The sequence below is a fragment of the Carcharhinus amblyrhynchos genome, chromosome 3, assembly GCF_965287045.1.
Source record: "Carcharhinus amblyrhynchos chromosome 3, sCarAmb.v2.hapA, whole genome shotgun sequence".
Classification (NCBI taxonomy): Eukaryota; Metazoa; Chordata; class Chondrichthyes; order Carcharhiniformes; family Carcharhinidae; genus Carcharhinus; species Carcharhinus amblyrhynchos.
In genome coordinates, this window is record NC_137326.1 from 40,525,049 (window position 1) to 40,543,764 (window position 18,716).

Sequence of the window (18,716 nt, forward strand, 5' to 3'; positions counted from 1 at the left end):
AGGAGAGCAAAAGGAATGAAAAACAGCCATGAAAACAGACAAAGCTGCCAGAAAAGGTAATCCAATTTAACGTTAAATTGGTAGCACAGTACAAATCTGGATTAAAATCCCTGACTACAAACAGATTCACGTTTATACCAATATATACATAAAACAATTAAAAATGTCAGGAAAATCTGGGGGGGATTGATTTATTGACAAAAAGATATTTGAACACTGGCTATAGAACTAATTAGAACTACAAAAAATACACACAGAAGGATACATATGCTTTATTTATTTATCTCCTGTTTTAAAGCACATTTTTATAGTAGGAAGGAAGACAGGAGTATTATGTAAAGGCATACACAAAAGTTTTTCTCTGGGTAAAGCTGTACAAATATGCAAAAGAATAAGTTAAAAGCTTTGTTTCCAAAATTTCCACATGAATTGAAACTTTTTTCCTCACGGAATAAAAAAATGACTAAGAACCAGCTTACCAAATTAGTTTACTATATATATTACATGCTTTGGAAAAATAATAAAAATGTTCACAAAAAGTGTCACTCAGAAACTTTACATAATAAACACAATTGTAACGTTTTCTTCCCCTTGTAAAAAAAAATGACAGCACCTTTCCTTGGATTCCAGCATGGGAATCACACATTCACCAGTTAGAACTTGGAACAAAATTGCCAGATCTTCATCACACCAACTTGTAAAATTCACATATTATTGTAAATGCCATAATAAAAACATCCCTGGGTCCCAACTGGCGATCATATGCATTTTCCAAGGAAATAGTGAGGTAGCGTGAGCCTCATGAGCACTTTTTTTTTTAAAAAAAAGGAAACATTTTGTTTGCAGGTTCATTCTGTCGGCTGCAAAAGAAATCCCGTTTGGAGGTTTTCTATCTTGTTTCCACATTTTTTTTTGCACTGTTCTTTTGAGATGAATTTTAAAACCAATCCTTTTAAACCACACCATGGTAACCGTAACCTGAATGGCAGTCAGCATATGAAGGGCAAAGAGCCAACTACTTTGAAGGTTTACTCCCCTTTTCTGAAAGTGGTGACTCATACTTGGGTTACACTTCCATTGCTACTGGCACTCCTGGCTCCTAGTACCTACTCTTTGACATGTACATAGACAATGAATGTTGGCAGGCTATTTAATGGTGGGGTAAGTAACTGGAAACTCATACCTGTAAGTATTTTACCTTTATGCATTCCAGAATAAGTCACTGTCAAATCTCAGGAGTCTGAACTATGGGTGGTCTCTCACCTTCTTCCTTCTGGGATGGGGACTGACATTCTTGTAAACCCATTCATTCCCAGGCAGAGGCCAACTAACTTCCCACAGATTAAGAGGTTGAATGAAAGAGCTTCTTGGGTCCGCATGCCTCAGTAATGACCCTCTAGTCCATTTACCTGGTGAGTCTTGGCAGAGCTCGTCATGCTGCTTTCAACAATTTATATGGATCATGGTCAAAAATATCTCAGGTAAGATTTATTAACTTGTTTCCAAAGGTAGATGGATCAGAAGAACAGTTTGTACCTGAGTTGTAGGAATTGCATCAATACTTGCTAGCCAAGATCTCAGAATTCAGGTAGGGCCAATAAACTGAACAGTTTTAACTAGTTTGTGCTATTACCTTGACAGCCATAACAATTAGAACTGTGCTTTTAGTTTTTATTTAGTAAGGTATTTTTGCATTTGTTTTTGTCTCTCAAACCATGTGCTTTTCTTTGATATATGTTGTGATTCAGATATCTTTGATGCATATTTTCATGATGTTACATGTGGCTTTCAATATGGTCCACTAATGATTGCCATTAGCCTTAACTGATCCAATAATTCTCTTCCCCCACAAATTAAAAATCAATTTCAAAGCACTACTGTTAGGCTAAATTACCAAAGTGTTTGTAAAAACATGAATACATAAATTATTTGTGCTTCTTCTAGCTAGATCATTAAAAACCTCTAACAAAATGCATTTCTTACCTCTTTCTGGTCTTAATTCCAACTATTCATTTTTTAAAAACTCATAAGCCCACTAAACTCTATTCAAGTAATCAGAGTCGCCAGTTCCTTGCCATCAAAATACATGGCATCCTTCATTTTGTAATATATAAAGTACTCTTAGACTTCCAAAGCATAAGTTACTCACTACCCTGCTTTGTCCTTCCATCTTTTATATCTATGCAAAAAGCATAGTTCCTTTTACTCCAAGTTCACTGAACAATGAAGAGCATCTACTTTCATCAACTCAGTCTTTGAAAAGTGCATTCACAGTTTTAAAAAAAATTCCCAAGTGCCATCCTTCCATTCAAACACAAGGTAATCCACTTAAAAAAGGTTTTATTTCCTCCTTTAGAATGCATGGCTATCAATTTAAAGCAAACCTTTACTGAACTGTGACCTGTGGAATTTAAGCCTTCCCTTGTTCTGCACACGTTGACCAGGATGAACTTCCCAGCATTCAGGTACAGGAGCTTCGGCAAGCGCTAAAATATTCCAAGAATGATTCTCATTTTGTAGAAATAAACCATTTCGAATAGATTTGAGAAAGATGCAAGGCACACAGAGTAATTTATCCATATACTGAACAATGAAGGCTGAAAGTCAACCAACAGTCACTTAAACCAGAGTCCCAGGTTTAGAATCTTCATGCCATAGCAACACCTGCTCATCAGCATACAAGTCATCTTCCAGCTGGCTCGTGTCTCCACCATCTGAGTACGTTCGTTCTGGATAAGGTCTGGCAAATAGTTTGAAAGCAAAGTTAGAAGGAGGACCGCAATAACTGCACTTCTGAAAACAACAGTGCAATTTAAAAGAATCAACACAACATTAATCACGATTTGCAAATTTTAGTTTTTATTAAAAAAATGTACTTGACTCAATCAAGTCAAGTCTATTGGCTGAAGGTCACAGGAATATAGTTCAAAGCCTATCTGCCCAGGACACTGGGATAGTCTGCATCTATTATCAACAAAAAATTGAAGCTTTATTCTTTTATCTATATTTGTTTGCTGCAACAAGCATTTGTGAATTATTTAGTTCTTAAATGGGACTTTAACCTCTCAAACTCCTCCAAGCATTAAGATAACTATAAACAAATCTGGAACTGTGGGTGGGCTGAAATGCCATTATCAGAATGACCCTATTAATAGTTCTGTCAGAAATGACTAATACTGACATTACCATAATTCTCCATTAGTCATTACTGGCATTCCAGGTGCAAGATGTGTTGAAACTAATTTCTTGAATTTCTGGCAAAAAAATAATTTGACTGATACAGGAAGATAAACATCCATAAAGTCAGGGAACCTTCAAATTCAGATGGAGGCGAGTTAAAATTATCTTTTACCGCTTCAGGATATTGCATATTTTAATTAAGGAAAGCTCAGATTTACAAACTGGATAATATAGTTAAATATCTGTGTCTGTTTTAATCTAAAAACCCATCATTTTGAGTCTTTACAAATTGCCTGCAGCCACTTACAACATTTGACTCTCATTTATGAGCAGCAGCTCAAAGGTATGCTGCGTTGCTTGGTGTCTTTTTCAGTCTCTGTTAATTTTTAAAGGATTGAGTAATTGTTGGTGATTGCAAAAGCCATTTTAGTGGTACAGGCCATTAATGATTCATTTTCTTCCCAAGCTGACTAATGCTGCTGGTATTGCTCCAATGAATCTTAAACATACATAGAAAATAGAAGCAGGAGCAGTGCCGGATTTAGGCATGAGCTAAACAAGCTACAGCTTAGGGCCTCACAAAATTTCAGAAAGCACAATTATGTTTTCAATTTTTTTTGTGGTGACCCAAGGTCCTGTTTTGGTACGCACCTTTGTGAGAGCTTTTGGTGTAACTTTTTAACAAGGGGCCTCCAAGCTTTATATAGCTTAGGGCCTCACCAAGTCTAAATCCAGCACTGGGAGTAGGCCATTCAGCTCTTCAAGCCTGCTTTGCCATTCAGTGGGTCACTGTGTGTGTGGAGTTTGCACATTCTCCCTGTGTCAGTGTGGGTTTCTTCCGGATGCTCCAGCGTCCTCCCACACTCCAGGTTAGCTGGATCGGCCATGCTAAACTGCTCTTTTGTGGAGTGGAGTGTCATGTCGGAGAATTAGCAGTGTAAATAAATAAGGTTACGGGGCTAGGGCCTGGTGGGATTGTTGTTCGTGCAGACTTGCCTTCTTGCACTGTAGGGATTCCATGATTTTTATCATGCCTGATTATTAAATTCAATACCGTGATCCCACTTTCCCCCCATATTCCTTGATTCCAAGAACTATATCGAATCCCTTCCTGAAATCATGCAACATTGTAGCCTCAACTCATTTATAGTAGTGAATTCCATGCATTCATCATCATCTGTGTGATGAAATTTCTCCCCACCTCAATCCTAAAAGGTTTACCCTTATTCTCAAACTATGCCCCTAGTTCTGGACTCCCCCACAATAGGAATATTCTTTCTGAATCTAGTCTGTCTAATTCTGTTAGAATTTCATAAGTTTCTATGAGATCCCCCTTCACTCTTAAAATCCAAAGAATATAATTCAACTGATTTAGTCTCTCATATGACAGTACTGCCATCCCAAAAATCAGCCTGGTAAACCTTTGCTGCAGCAAGAACATCCTTCCTCAGATAAGGATACTAAAACTGTGCACAATACTCCAGGTGTGTTCTCACCAATGCCCTATAGACTTGCAGTAAAACACCCTTATTCCTATACTCAAATCCCCTTTCTATGAAGGCCAAAATACCAATTGTCTTCTTTAGTGCCTGCTGTACCTCCGCGCTTATCTTTCAGTGATAGATGCACAAGGTCGCAAAGGTCTCACCGAGTATCCACTTCTTTCAATTTATACCCGTAATAATCTGCCATCCTATTTTTGCTATCTCACACTTATCCACATTATAATGCATCTGGCATGTTTATGCTCACTCACTTAGCTTATCCAAATCATGCTGAAGCATCTTTGCACCCTCCTCACAGCTCACCCTCCCACCCAACTCTGTATCATCTGCAAATCTGAAGATAATACATTTAGTTCCCTCATCCAATTCATTAATATATAATGTGAATAGTTGGGGTCCTAGTATAGATCCTTGCGGTACCCAACTAGTCACTCACTGCCTGCCAATCAGAAAAAGACCCATTTATTCCAACGCTTTACCTCCTGTTTGCTAACCAGCTTTCCTTCCCTCTCAAGATATTACCGGCAAACCCACGTGCTTCAACTTTATACAGTGAGACCTCGTCGAAAGCCTTCTGAAAGTCTAAATAAACCACATTTACTGGTTTTCCCTAGTCAACTCTACCAGTTACATTCTCAAAGAATTCCAGTACATTGGTCAAGCATGATTTCCCTTTTGTAAATCCATGCTGACTTTATCTGCTTATACCACTGCTTTCCAAATATTGTGTTATGATATCCTTGATAATGGACTCCAGCAACTTCCCCAGTACCGATGTCTGGATCATTGGTCTACAGTTCCCTGTTTTCTCTCTACATCCCTTTTTGAATAGCAGGCTTACATTAGCTACCCTTCAATCTGTAGGAACCATTCCATAGTCCAAAGAATTTTGGAAAATGACCACCAATGGATCTATTATTTCTTGGTCCATTTCATTAAGGATTCTGGGATGAAGATTATCAGGCCCTGGAGATTTGTCTACTTTCAATCCCATCAATATCCCCGAAATAATTTCTCTACCAGTACTGATTTCCTTCAGTTCCTCACTAAAACTCGTGTTTCTCAGAACTTCTGGTAAGTCTCTTGTGAAAACAGAAGCGATGAATAAAGTACAAATTTAGTTCCTCAGCCATTTTTTTGTTGCCCATTCTGAATTCCCCTGTTTCTGACTGTAAGGGGCCTATATTTGTTTATGTTCATCTTTTTCTCTTTACATACCTATAGAAATGTTTACAATCAGTTTTTATGTTTCCCGCGATCTTACTTCAGTACTCTGTTTTCCCCTTCTTCAGCAATCCCTTTGTCTGTCTTTGCTGAATTTTAAACTGCCCCCAATCCTCAGGTCTATTGCTTTTCCCTTTCGCTAGACTAAACATGTACGAATGAATAGTGCCTTTACGGACTGGAATACGGGGAGAGAAATAAAGGAAAATCTGTTAGGCGACACTTTTAAAAATTTAATGTTGGCAATCACCAGAGAAGACCTTGCTGCCAAATCACACACCAATAATTTAGCACGAAGGGATAAATAATTTAATATGAAGCAGAATTTGAAACCTCCAATTTGCTTTGCTGTATTTATATGCAGATGTGGACATCACAAAGGTAGAAACATTTGGAATTCAATTGCAATGGTGCTTAGGAGGAATCTTCGATCTTTAGTTTTGCTTAGAATCCAGCAGTTTTTGTTGAAGCAGTAAAGCAACATTAAGGTTATTTTTCTTAAATATTAAACGTCACATTCAAAGAAACATAGTAAGCAGCTCAGCTAACGTCAAGCCTGGTTAACAAGCAAAAACACCAAGAGTCACCAACCATCACACACACAAACACTTGAGGATACTTACTACCGCTGACTACATTTTGCGTATGAGTATTTAATGAATATCTCATTTCTGTAGATACGATGTTGGCTGCAGTCAGTACACTTAGTGAAACACTCCTTTTCTTTGTAAGGAAAAGTGGAAGTGGATGAAGTGGATGAAAAAGAGGAGGAGGAAGAGGAAGAGGAGGAGGCAGATGAGTGTCTGGTAGGATCAGTGCCAACAGCAGGGAAATGGTGGTACTCAGTAGAAAAAGGATCATCAAGAGACTGGAAGGAGCTACGCCTACAAGAAAATGACCGACAAGCAAAGTAAGAAGTGAATCTCGAGACTATTTTCCTCATTTCTTTTCCTCCTCTCTTGAAAGCATTAATTTAAACAAGCGTACAGTATCACCGGCACCACTGGCCCGATGGTACCTCACGTACATGGCCATTTTCTGTCTCAAGGCCCATCACCACATATACAGTTCAATCCTTCACACTGCTGCATTACTAATCCAAGCTATGAGGGAAGCACTGAGCAAAGGCCAAGTACTTCGCTGTAAAAGAAGGGACTGATGGAAATGAAGGCAGAAAGTTTAGGTGGGCCTAAGCAGAATAGGTATCGAAAGAATAATTTAACCCATATATAATTCAAAATCTGATGTCTATCCATTCAGCAAAATAGTATTTAACCAATTCATATCAGCAGGAGCAGTTTTCTTGAATGCCACAATTTCATAGTGCAGAAGGAGACCATTTGGCCCACTGAGTCTGCACCAACCACAATTCTACCCAGGCCCTATTCCCATAACCCCACATATTTACCCTGCAAATCCCCCGACAATTTAGCAAGGCCAATCAACATAACCCGCACATCTTTGAACTGTAGGCAGAAACCGGAATAACCGGAAGAAGCCCACACAGACACGGGAAGAATGTGCAAACTCCACACAGACAATGACCCGAGGCCGGAATTGAACCCGGTTCCCTGGCGCTGTGAGACAGCAGTGCTAACCACTTTGCCACCGTGCTGTCCACGTTTATGTCTATCATACAGGTGAAGGCTTTTAACAAAGCACTCTCTCCACGAGATTTTTCTAAAAACTTGATGAAGTTACTTAGAATGGTCCCCAGGTTTAAGGAGGAATCTACTCTGCCCTTCAGTAACAAATGGCAATAAAACTTAATTAGGTCCTCTCTTCACATAGAACTAATTTTGTGGATGGGTTGGAGAAATGCTAATCATTAAAACTTGTGATCACGGCAATATTCCATGTAAATCTGCATGTTTTACATCTGATGCATTCTTTTTCCTTCATGGTTTACACTTCTTCCCCCTCCTTAACGAGTACCCATGGTTTAAAAATAAAATGCTGCAGGAGTATACCTAAAATGAATACATAGGAAATCACCCATTAAAATTGGTAGTATAATTTCTGGAAATAGGATCACAGTTTGAGAAATCTATAGTGGTAAAAGAAACACTTCCATCCTGCAAAGATTATATTTGAAACAGTTTCAGTTTTAAGAAGCTAAGCTTTCTGCAGCTGTTACTGATACTCACCTGCTATGTAGTGTATTATTGCTGTAGGAGTTACTGAATGAACTTGTGTAAGGTATATGATCATAGTCCTGAAGGCCGACAGTCATCTGGCTCCGCCAAGTTCCTGTACTTGTTGCTGAAGAGACTGGGATTTAAAAAGAAAATGCAATTTAAGAAGCACTGCAGCAATACACTAACCACTAATGTGCCAAGTTCTTTTGAGTTCTAAGTAGCTGATTCACTTAGTGATTGACTGCGCCTAAACATAATCACACCACTTGGTATCACAGTTCACCTAATACCAGAGAAGTTCAAGTCACCCAATCATTTTCTACCTTTACAAGCATTCAAATTCACATCAGATTTACATAACATGCAATTCCCAATCTGTCCCTAATATTGTCTCTCTGGTTTACCATCAAAAACAGGTCTACCTCTGTACAACACTTCTATCTCGTCTGATCTATATTATGCAACTGAAACTTACTGAATTGCGGTTTACATCATAACAAGGAATGTTTAAGGTAATAATTTATTTAGGTTAGAACACATCATCTAGCCACAACTATCCTAAACCAAATTTCTGAGCACGTCAGACTTTTCACCTTATAATTGAAGCAAGGATTTCTCCATCAGTGTAAGAACAACTCATTTCCTCCTCTATGAGTAACAATGCAACAATGTGAAAGAGTGGGAAGTTAAATAAGAAGTTTGTTAATCTTATTTTCATCTTGGTATTGTCACTTTTAGTTCTGTTCTTGCTAGTTTAAGGTCACAGCGACACTAATATTTGCCCAATAAATTGGACATGAACTATTGTACAATAGAATAGAACTCAAAATCCAAAACGAAAATTTCTTAAAATATCATCCAGGCAAAGGTTAAAAGATGGAACCAACAAGCCATTCTTTTAAAATCCCTTTCCTGTAGTACTGCTTTCGGAATTACTGAGTGAACTTGTATAAAGCTGCTTCAGGTCAAATCAAATTTCTAATGGAATTTGCTACATGAAATTATTTTTCTCACCAAGTTTTAATTTTATAACATGGACACCATCCACGGTGCTGAAACCACATTTTTGTATATTTGTGTTCGTAAAAAGACAAAGGAAGGAATTTAACGGTCGTGGCGGTGGTCCTGTCCACCAGTTGGACAGCAGGTGACAACCCTGTGGCAGCCAGTTCTCGGGAGCCTGATGGGATTAAGTCCCAGTGGAGCAGTCTATAGGCCATCACTGGGAATGGTGGTCACTGCTAGTACTGTGCCGGGCCTAAGTGGAAGGAAGATCGTTGGAACCCTGGACCAAGGTGAATGGGGTAGGATTGCCAGGGCCAGTTAGGGTGGCCTTCGCAAGGTAGGTAAAACAATGAGGGATGAGTTGGGGGTGAGGAGACTGTCATTATCAAGGGCTGGCAGTGTATGGGTTGTGACTTTCCAAACGTGTCTGTTTCAGATGATGGTTCCCTCCTTTGTGCTGAGGACACTGCTTGGCCTTTTGGCTAAGATCGAGTGTAGTTTTGGCATCCTGCACTTCGTTGAAGTCATGAGGTTACACAGAGGCCTCATTTGAAACAATCTCTTAAAGTGGCATCTAGGCCTTTGGCCAAGATGCAACGAGATCAAGCCTGGGAGGAAGTGCAGTGTTTCTTCAAATCAGCTTGGATCATGTCGATGAAGCCCAAGAGAGGAAGTGGGAAACCTGTCTTGTCAACTTGCATCTGGAATGTTTCACTTGCTGAGACTTTGAATTGGACTTTGATTGGATTGAATTGGATATAAACAAAAAAAAGAAATCAGAGGACACTGCTCCCTGACTACAGCTCAGACATTCCCATCAATGTTTACCAACAGGTTGACCTTATGGTTTGGCCCCAGTTCAATACCAGCGTCTGTAGGGTGAGGCCCTTAAGTAGCCTCCAGGTGGTAAATATATTAGACCTGCATCACTAAATGTCAGCAAAATTCTTTTGACTTACAAATGATAATATCCAGCCTACAGGTGTGGAACTTTCACATACCTGATGTGAAAGATGTAGCTCTACTGGTTGGAGAAAATGGGCCATGCATATAAGCAAATCCAAGACTTTGCTGTGAGCCTCTGTCAGAGTCTAAGCCTGCCTGCAGGCCATAATCCTTGTGAGTTGAGGCACGCTCATACCAGCCACGCAAACTTTCTGCAACCAAGGCCTTCTGGATGTTTTTGGTTATTTGTTCACTTTTTGCACCTCTCCTACGGACATTTCTTAGCGTTGCATATGGGTTTTGAGACAAACTATCACTATCACCTGGGTAAAAGCGATTGTAATCTCGATAATGTTCAGCATTGTAAGAATGTGATGATCTGTATGGGGCTTTAACGTTATAGTGACCTTCAGTGTCATTTTCAAATGTATATCCATAAGGCTCATAGTCACTGTACGGTGGATATCCTGGAATATAATAGTCAGATGAAGGCTGGGCATAAGAATTCTGATAAACCCCATTCCTTCCATCTTTTGGTGCTAAATTAGGCATGCTTCCTGAAGCCGCTGAGGAAATATTCGGTTTCTTGTGTCTTCGTCTTTCTCTTGACCGGCAACCCATTGTCATGGTGTTGTAGTACTGGGGAGGTTTACTTGGTGTGCCATAGTACTCTGCACTGGATTGACTGGTGTAGGATGACCCATCATCCAGCAGCTCTGTACTGCAACTCCTTTGGGCTGCCGTGAGGGGGAATACTGTCCTCTCATTTGTACCTTCATCCAGGAGATGAGATTGGGATTCCAAGCTGCCGCTGCGCTGTCTGAAATGATTTGGGGAAATCTCAGGTCTGCATGTAACAAAAACAAGTGAAAGGATCTAATACAATTTATATTTCAAACCTTTGAAGTGTCACAGTGAAATGATTTGTATGGAATGCTGAAATCTATATTTTCCAAAATTTACACATATAAGAACATAAGAAATAGGAGCAGGAGTAGGCCATCTAGCCCTTCGAGCCTGCCCCGCCATTCAATAAGATCATGGCTGATCTGTCGCTGCTCAGTTCCACTTTCCCGCTTTCTCCCCATAACCCTTAATCCCCTCTCTTATCAAAAACCCATCAACCCGCATCTTAAAAATATTTAGCGAGGCAGCCTCCACCACTTCAACGGGCAGAGAATTCCAGAGATTCACCACCCTTTGAGTGAAGAAGTTCCTCCTCAACTCCGTTCTAATAATGAATTAATACCAAAGTGATTATAATCAGGAAACAGTTAATGACATTGCAAACTATGTAGAAACAAAGTCCAGAAAAATAAATTGACAGATGTACTGGCACTTTACACATCTCTTCAATATAATTGATGCATAGAATTTAATAGAACGATACGATGCAAAAAGCCGCCCTCTTGTCCATTGTGTCCAATACTTAACAGTTATCCAATTGGTCCCACACACCCTGCCCTTTCTCCATATCCTCCTGCTTAACCAATGTCTTTTTGGAAGTTATTACTGAATCTGTTTTCACCCCTCCTTTCAGGTACTAGACTGCGGATCATACAACTTAATGTGAAAAATATTCTCACGTCATCTCTGGTTATTTTGCCAATTATTGGTATCTCTGGTGCCAATGTTTATTGCCAATGGAAACATTCTCCCAACATTTATTCATGATTGTCAGCAGCTCTGTTTAATCTCCCTTTTTCCTTCTATTCTGTAATGAGAGAAGCTCCAATTTTTCCAGTCTCTCTATGCAACTAAAGTCACACAATCCTATGCCGTGTTGATAAACCTCTTCTGCAACTCTTTCAAGACTTTGATATCGTTCCTAGAGTGCACTGCCTGAGATTGTACATATATTCCAGCTAGTCTACCTTGTGTACATCTTTTCATCATTAAAATATTCAAATATCCCAGAGGTGTTCTCGTCAGCCGTTTCAATTTGTGCTGACATGTTCAAAGATTCTTGTTTATAAATCTTCGGGTCTCTCCATTCCTGTTACCTCCTTTAAAAGTGTACCATTTGGTTCATATTGGACCTCTTCATTTCCTACCAAAATGCATCATGTCACACTTCTCTGCATTAAATTTTATTCGCACGTGACTGCCCATTTCACCAATCTATGTCCTCCTGAAGTCCATATTGCCCTCCTCATTGTTTTTAGTTTTGTGTCCGCTACAGGAATATTTGTCCTGTATACCCGGCTCAGTATTATTAACACAAACATCAAAATGAGCAGTGATCCTAACATCAAATCTCCCGGGGCATCACTATATACTCCCTTCCCATCAGAAAATGCCACTACTCCCTGCGTCCTGTGTCCCGTCCCTTAGCACATTTCATACCCAAGCTATTACTGCTCCTTTAGTCCAATGGATTTCAATTTTGCCAATACGTCTATTGTGGTAATTCATCAAATGTCTTTTGAAAGGCCGTTTAAACAACATCAATTGTGCTACCTGCGTCAATGCCTTCTGTTTCTTCAACGAATTCAGTCAAGTCAGTTATACTATGGATGCCAGTTTTCAGAGCACTTTCAATAACTTCAAGAACATACCGTAATTGACTGCTGCTGTAAGCATTACGAGTCAAAACTGGGGTAGCTGGCATACTTCTTCCTCCATGGCATTGTCTCCCATGTGTTCTGTAAGGGCTGCTATGTGTTGAACTCAGTTCTCTTGGGCCATGCATAACGTCCTGCAGGTAGTAACCTTCATTACTGCTGTATCTGTAATACATTCCAGGTTTCAAATTAGTTGGAGTAGTCACTTTGACAGTCATTTTTTTGATAATCCTAACGGCAAGAACATCGAATGTCGTTACGAGAGCAGAAATAAAAACCTGACGTGACTATTTTTTTCCAACCAAATGTTAAGGAAATGGATGGCTTTTTAGCTCAAGTGGCAGAAATAAACCAACTGGCAAATTTAACCTACATCCAGGGGAAGAACTTTAGCTTCAGAAGCTCGCTTAGAAGCAGCTTAGTGTCCTCTTGCTGCTCCAATTGCCAGCCATTTCATCTATTAACAAACCAAAAATGCACCAACTTAATCAAATTAATCAACAATAAGCGCAAATGACTGCTTCTGAGATCAGTATGTTTCTCATCTAACAAGGATAGAACCATTACAGAACCATTTCTTGATTGACCTCCGGGAAATGAAGTGGGGCAAATAACAGACTAGAGCATAACTGGGAAATAGCTATCAAAGTCAAGATAAGGCACTGGACTGGAAAAATGCAAACTTCAATGAGACAAAAAGGGATCTGGTTCAAACTAACAGGGCAAATAAACTTTAAAACAGGTTGATGGATCAGCAGTGGGCACTCATTGAATATGAGATGCATGAATTACAAAAGAAATACATTTTGACAAGGCAAAAAAGGGAGTGCATCAAAGAACACATTCCCATGGCTAAAACCAGATCAAAGCTAAAGTAAAACTTAGAAAGGGAGGCGAGATAAAACTTGAGGCCAATAACATCATTGATAACGAGCACAATAGAATAGGGAGGTGAAAAGAGAGATTAGAAGGCTAAATGGGAATGTGAAAAACATGAGAAAAATAGAAAAGCTTTTTATAAGCATACAAAAAGCCTAAGTGAGTAGGGCTACTTTGGAATGAGGAGGGAGTATAATTATAAAGGATTGAGGAATATGGAGATATTACAAAAAATATTTTCCACTTGATTTTACTAGTTCTGCTGGTAAGGAAAATGTACAGATAGCCAAGGAAGATAAAATTAGAAGAGATAACAGTGAAAAAAAAACCACTTGTTTTGACAAAGTGAGCAGAGCTCCAGGTGGATAAGTCTCTGGGGCTCTGGAGGGAGATATGCTTGGCTGTTAAAAGAGGTCAGAGAGGATAAGGCAGACGTTCTGGGTACAAGCTTTCAATTCATTATAAATATTCAAATTGTGTCCTGGGACTGGATATTAGCTGATGTAACAACATTATCCAAGATGGATGATGTCCATGGAGCAGTTAGTCTAATGTCAGCAGTGGGCAAATTCTTACAATCCATATTCCAGGAAAAAATTGAAAGCATTTCTGAATGCACTTGTTCATCAAGGACAGCCAACATGGCTTTATTCATTGCAAATTGATTTTTTTTGAAAGAAGGGATTGATTGAGTAAAGAGAATACAGATGTAATATGCAGTTTTAGAAGGCACTCGATAATACGTCTCAAGCCACTGGTTAATAGTAAATGAAAGGAAAGGGGTTTTGAAGCAATATGGGAGCAGAGTAGGTAAATATGACTCAAGCTATTTGCCTGCACGGTTGGAAAAGATAGAGGAAATTGGGTGGATTGAAGAACTGTTTCTGTGGTTGAAACTTATAGTTAAAGTAGATGGGTTACTATAAGAGTGTTAGAGGTAGGACAATGGCTGGATTTGCTCTTGTGGTTTATAAACATAATAAAATAGGGGCTTGGTTGTAGGGAACATTATTTCAAAATGTGATGACATAGCCATAGGAGATTTAGCAAACAGCAAGGAGAGTAGTAAAATGCTTCAGAAAGGCAGGTTAGCCTAATAGGCAAACAGGTAGCAGCTACGATTTAATGTGAAAAGTGTGCAAGTTAGGGAGGAAAAACAAGGAATGGCAAAGAGACTTATTGAAAAAATGCTGCCGGCCATATGTTAGCAGAAACCAAGGAAATCAATGACAACGTGAGTGGATGCAGACATCAAAAAAGGTCAGGAGTATTTTGGGATTCATAAATAGTAGGGACAGAGAAGTAAATAATTACAATGTTGTAAAAATAACAATGGTTAGACCACATTTATAGCACAGTGTGCAGTTTTAGGCATCCATCCTAAATGGACCTTAAAGCCACAGAATTTATACAGCAAAGATTAATCAGTATGAGGCTAGAAATGTAAAATTACGGTTATGAGGAAGAGTTACGGTTTTGGAGCAATCTCAGAGACGATAACTAAAAGATGTTAACGGGAAGATTTGTAAATTCTGCAGGATTTTGATAAGGTGAATAGGGAAAGACAATTCTTATAGTGCATATTCAGTGACAAGGGATCATGAAGTTAAAATTATCATCAAGCAGTGAAATATTCAAGCACAGATTGCTTTGTCACAGGGAATGGTTGTGGCAGAGGCTATTGCATCTTTTAAGGGAAAATTGAATAAATATTTGAAGCGGAGTTGGATACAAGGCTACAGGAAGATAAGCCGAGCAATGGAATCAGTATGGAATTGCTCTTCTATATAGTCAACAGGCATGATTGTTTAATGACCTCCTCCTGTGTTTTAATAGGTGACAAAATTTGACTCAAAGAAAAGCATGTGGACTCCTGCAGTTGTCTTAATTATCCAACTCTCACACACTACAAATTATAATAGGATGGCATGGTGGCACATTGGTTAGCATTGCTGCCTCACAGCACCAGGGACCTAGATTCAATTCCTGGCTTGGGTCACTGTCTGTGTGGAGTCAGCACATTCTCCCCATGTCTATGTATGTTTCCTCTGGGTGCTGCGGTTTCCTCCCACAGTCTGAAAGACATGTTGGTTAGGTACAAAGGCCATGCTAAATTCTCCCTCAGTGTATCCCAATAAGCGCCAGAGTGTGGCAAATAGGGGATTTTCACTGTAACTTCACTGAAATGTTAATATAAGCCTACTTGTGACACTATTTAAAAAAAACGCACAAGACCAGTGTTAATCAAGCATACAGATTCTACTCTTTTTTTAGTTGTGAGAAATATTTAATCAATACTACTAGCAATAGCTCTAGTTGTTAATTAAAATCTTGCCCTTCAATGTGTAAGAAGTTGGAATTTGTTATCAAATGAGCCAGTAATGCACATTTTTGTTGTCATAAACTTTTAACATGACTCACCTGTAACTTGGGCAGAATTCTGCACCAATGCAAACTGTGCCACAACAAACAGAATATCCAACCCAGTTTACAAATTATTCCCAGATTATACACAGAGGCTTTTTAATTGCTCCTTTCAGTTCTTTGCCTTATTTAGGCTTTACAGTCTTGTAAGTTTAGTTTTAGTAAAAGTATAAAAGTGTACAGCTAATAGGCAACACATGTTACATCACAATAACAAAATACAAATCATCTGGTTCTGACAAGGCATAAACAATAGGATTTAGCTCACAGATGTTCAGTATCAGGCAACTGCTAAAGCTTCAAGAGCCGACCTTCAAAAAACTTGCAGTTTCAAAAGATAGCATTTAACACAGTAAAATGATCCAAAGGACTTCCCAGAGGCATTATCAACAACTTTTGACAAAGCCCATAAGAGAGTTAGGTTTTAAGGAGTCCCTGAAAGAAGGAGGATGCGGTAAACATTTAGTGGAGGGCAGAATCTCACTGCTTAGGGATTAGACACTTGGAGGCCCACTGTCAATGGTGGAACAACTAAAATTAAGGGGTTGCAATAGGCCAGAACTGGAGGAGAGCAGTGTTCTCAGAGGGTTGTAGGGCTGCAGGGGATAGGGAGAGGTGAAGCCATGGAGGGATTTGAAGTCAAGAAAGCAATTTTTAAAAATCAAGACATTGAACCAGAAGCCAATGCAGGCCAGCGAACACAGGGCAGATGGATGATTGGGATGGTGCAAGTTGGAAGACCAAGTGTTCAAGCTCAAGTTTACATATTCAATAGAATTGTGGCTTGGAACAACTCGGGTTACAGAATGCTTACTGAAATACAGGAGGAGGACTTCTAAAAATATTACAATTCAGAGGCTAGGATAACTGTATACCACTGTCAATGTTTCTGAATCTGGACCACAGCTTTCTAAAGTGACAGATTGTTGTGCATTAGCAATTTAAGTGCAGGAAGGAGATCTGGTTTTCTTGCCTGTTTGCATCAGTAGCTGCAACAAAAAAAAGAATGTGCTGGAAATAATAGCAGGTCTGCCAGCATTTGTGGACAGGAAAACTGAGTTCACATTTCGAGTATTGTAGGATTCCTTTTTTGGGAAGAGTAATTTTTGACTCAGAACATTAACTCTGATTCTTCCTTTGCAGATGCTGCCAGACCAGGTGGGGTTTTACAGCACTTTCAGCTCTTACTTCAGATTTCTAGCATCTGTGGTATTTTGCACTCAGTATATTGCAACAGCAATTGGTCTACATTATGGTTCTTCCAGTGCACCCTATCAGCTGCCATTTCCAAAGCACAGGCATGATTCCAACCACTGCCATTCACCTTTCTGTCTGCATCTGCTTCTGTGTGAAAGTATCTTTTTTAAATGTGAGTTTGAAATTTTAAATAGCAATGCCTGGAGTGTGGGGCTAGCCAATATCCCAACATAGCAGCTGAGATGACTCTCAATTTGGAGAATAGAACGGATCCCACACTCCCCACCCACCTCCCACACTCCCCCCAACACTGGTCATTAACTTATTAATCCTGATTATGGAAGAAGGAACAATGAAAGCATTGTCTACAATACGGGCTGGTACTGCACATTGCTGACCAACACAGGAAACCTTGTTTGAGCCAGATTTTGGCTGTTTTGAATCTGAAGAAGTCTCCACAACATAACTCTGCAGATCCAGAGAAAAATGAATTATGAAAAGTGCAGCAAATAGTGAGAAAACAGGAGCATCAGTCAGTAAAATATTCTTCGCAAGGATACAGATAGCTGCCTACAGATACTTAGTGAACTGGATTTACCTTGATTGTCCTAAATGGCCTTTATCGTGAAACTGTTCACTTGCAGAGCTCCTCCTCTGTCGATTCTGCTTAAGCTCAAGAGACTGTGGTGGAAGTGGTCTTAGAGGCTGCTGGCTAGAAAAAGATCGCTTTCTCTGCATAACACGCATATCATCTGAAAAAAAACAAGTATTGGATAACTGAATAAGTGATTAACTGCTCAAAATATCTTTCATTTGATTTGCATATTCCACTACCACCATATATGATGGTGGAATATTACATAATGGCTTGCATTTAGATAAGCATGCCATGAGGTATGTTGCATTCTTTTGGCCATTCTACTAATTTTGCCTTTCGTAATGCTAACACATGCATTCGTTCAGCTCCAGGGATACTGGAACTCCTCCTTGGAATTGTGTATGAGCCAACATTTTGGACTGCCTGCAAGCTATTTGACCAAGGGAACAATAATTCACTCTAATCTTCATCGTCATATATCCACATTAACAAATTATCCTACAAGGATCATGAGACAGCTATCAAGCGTTGGAACCACAGCCTATTTTTCTTACAACTAGTGTTTTCACTGCTACTTTAAAGATTGTAGGAAGTCTCACAACACCAGGTTAAAGTCCAACAGGTTTATTTGGTAGCATAAGGCACAAGCTTTCAGAGCGCTGCCCCTTTCATCAGGTGAGACTTCTTACTGTGCTTATCCCAGTCCAATGCTGGTATCTCCACATCATCACTTTAAAGATTCACAGGATCATGAAAAATTGCTTTGCCCCCAAAGGAATATAAAATTTTGAAATTCCACATGCAACTGTGGAAGTATCTGTGCAGGTCAGGAGCGAGAGACTTGTATTCTGACCTCCCAAAATCTTTCCACTAAGTACAAGTAAGGAGCATGACGGAATATTTGATTTGATTTAATATTGTCACATTAAGTTTATTTATCAGTCACAATTCAGTCACTTCATTCAACTGGAATGAAGTTACTGTGAAATTCCCCTAGTCACCACAGTCCGGCGCCTGTCCTGGCCAATGCATCTAACCAGCACATCTTTCAGAATAT

The 18,716-nt window shown here is 39.4% G+C and overlaps 1 protein-coding gene across 2 annotated transcripts in view; it reads right to left on the minus strand.

Annotated features, from left to right (window-relative positions):
* Window positions 1-260: 260 nt before the first annotated feature.
* The window catches only part of LOC145339010 (FERM domain-containing protein 4B-like), a 317,833-nt gene continuing 299,377 nt past the window's right edge, over window positions 261-18,716 (minus strand). For both annotated transcript variants that reach the window (XM_080183444.1, XM_080183436.1), the window contains exons 19-23: window positions 17,660-17,813; window positions 12,556-12,726; window positions 10,054-10,844; window positions 8,057-8,180; window positions 261-2,740 (exon numbers count right to left, since the gene is read on the minus strand). In XM_080183444.1, the coding sequence (XP_080039570.1) occupies window positions 2,620-2,740; window positions 8,057-8,180; window positions 10,054-10,844; window positions 12,556-12,726; window positions 17,660-17,813 (1,361 nt within the window). In that variant the 3' untranslated portion in view covers window positions 261-2,619. The remainder of the gene's footprint in view (window positions 2,741-8,056; window positions 8,181-10,053; window positions 10,845-12,555; window positions 12,727-17,659; window positions 17,814-18,716) is intronic.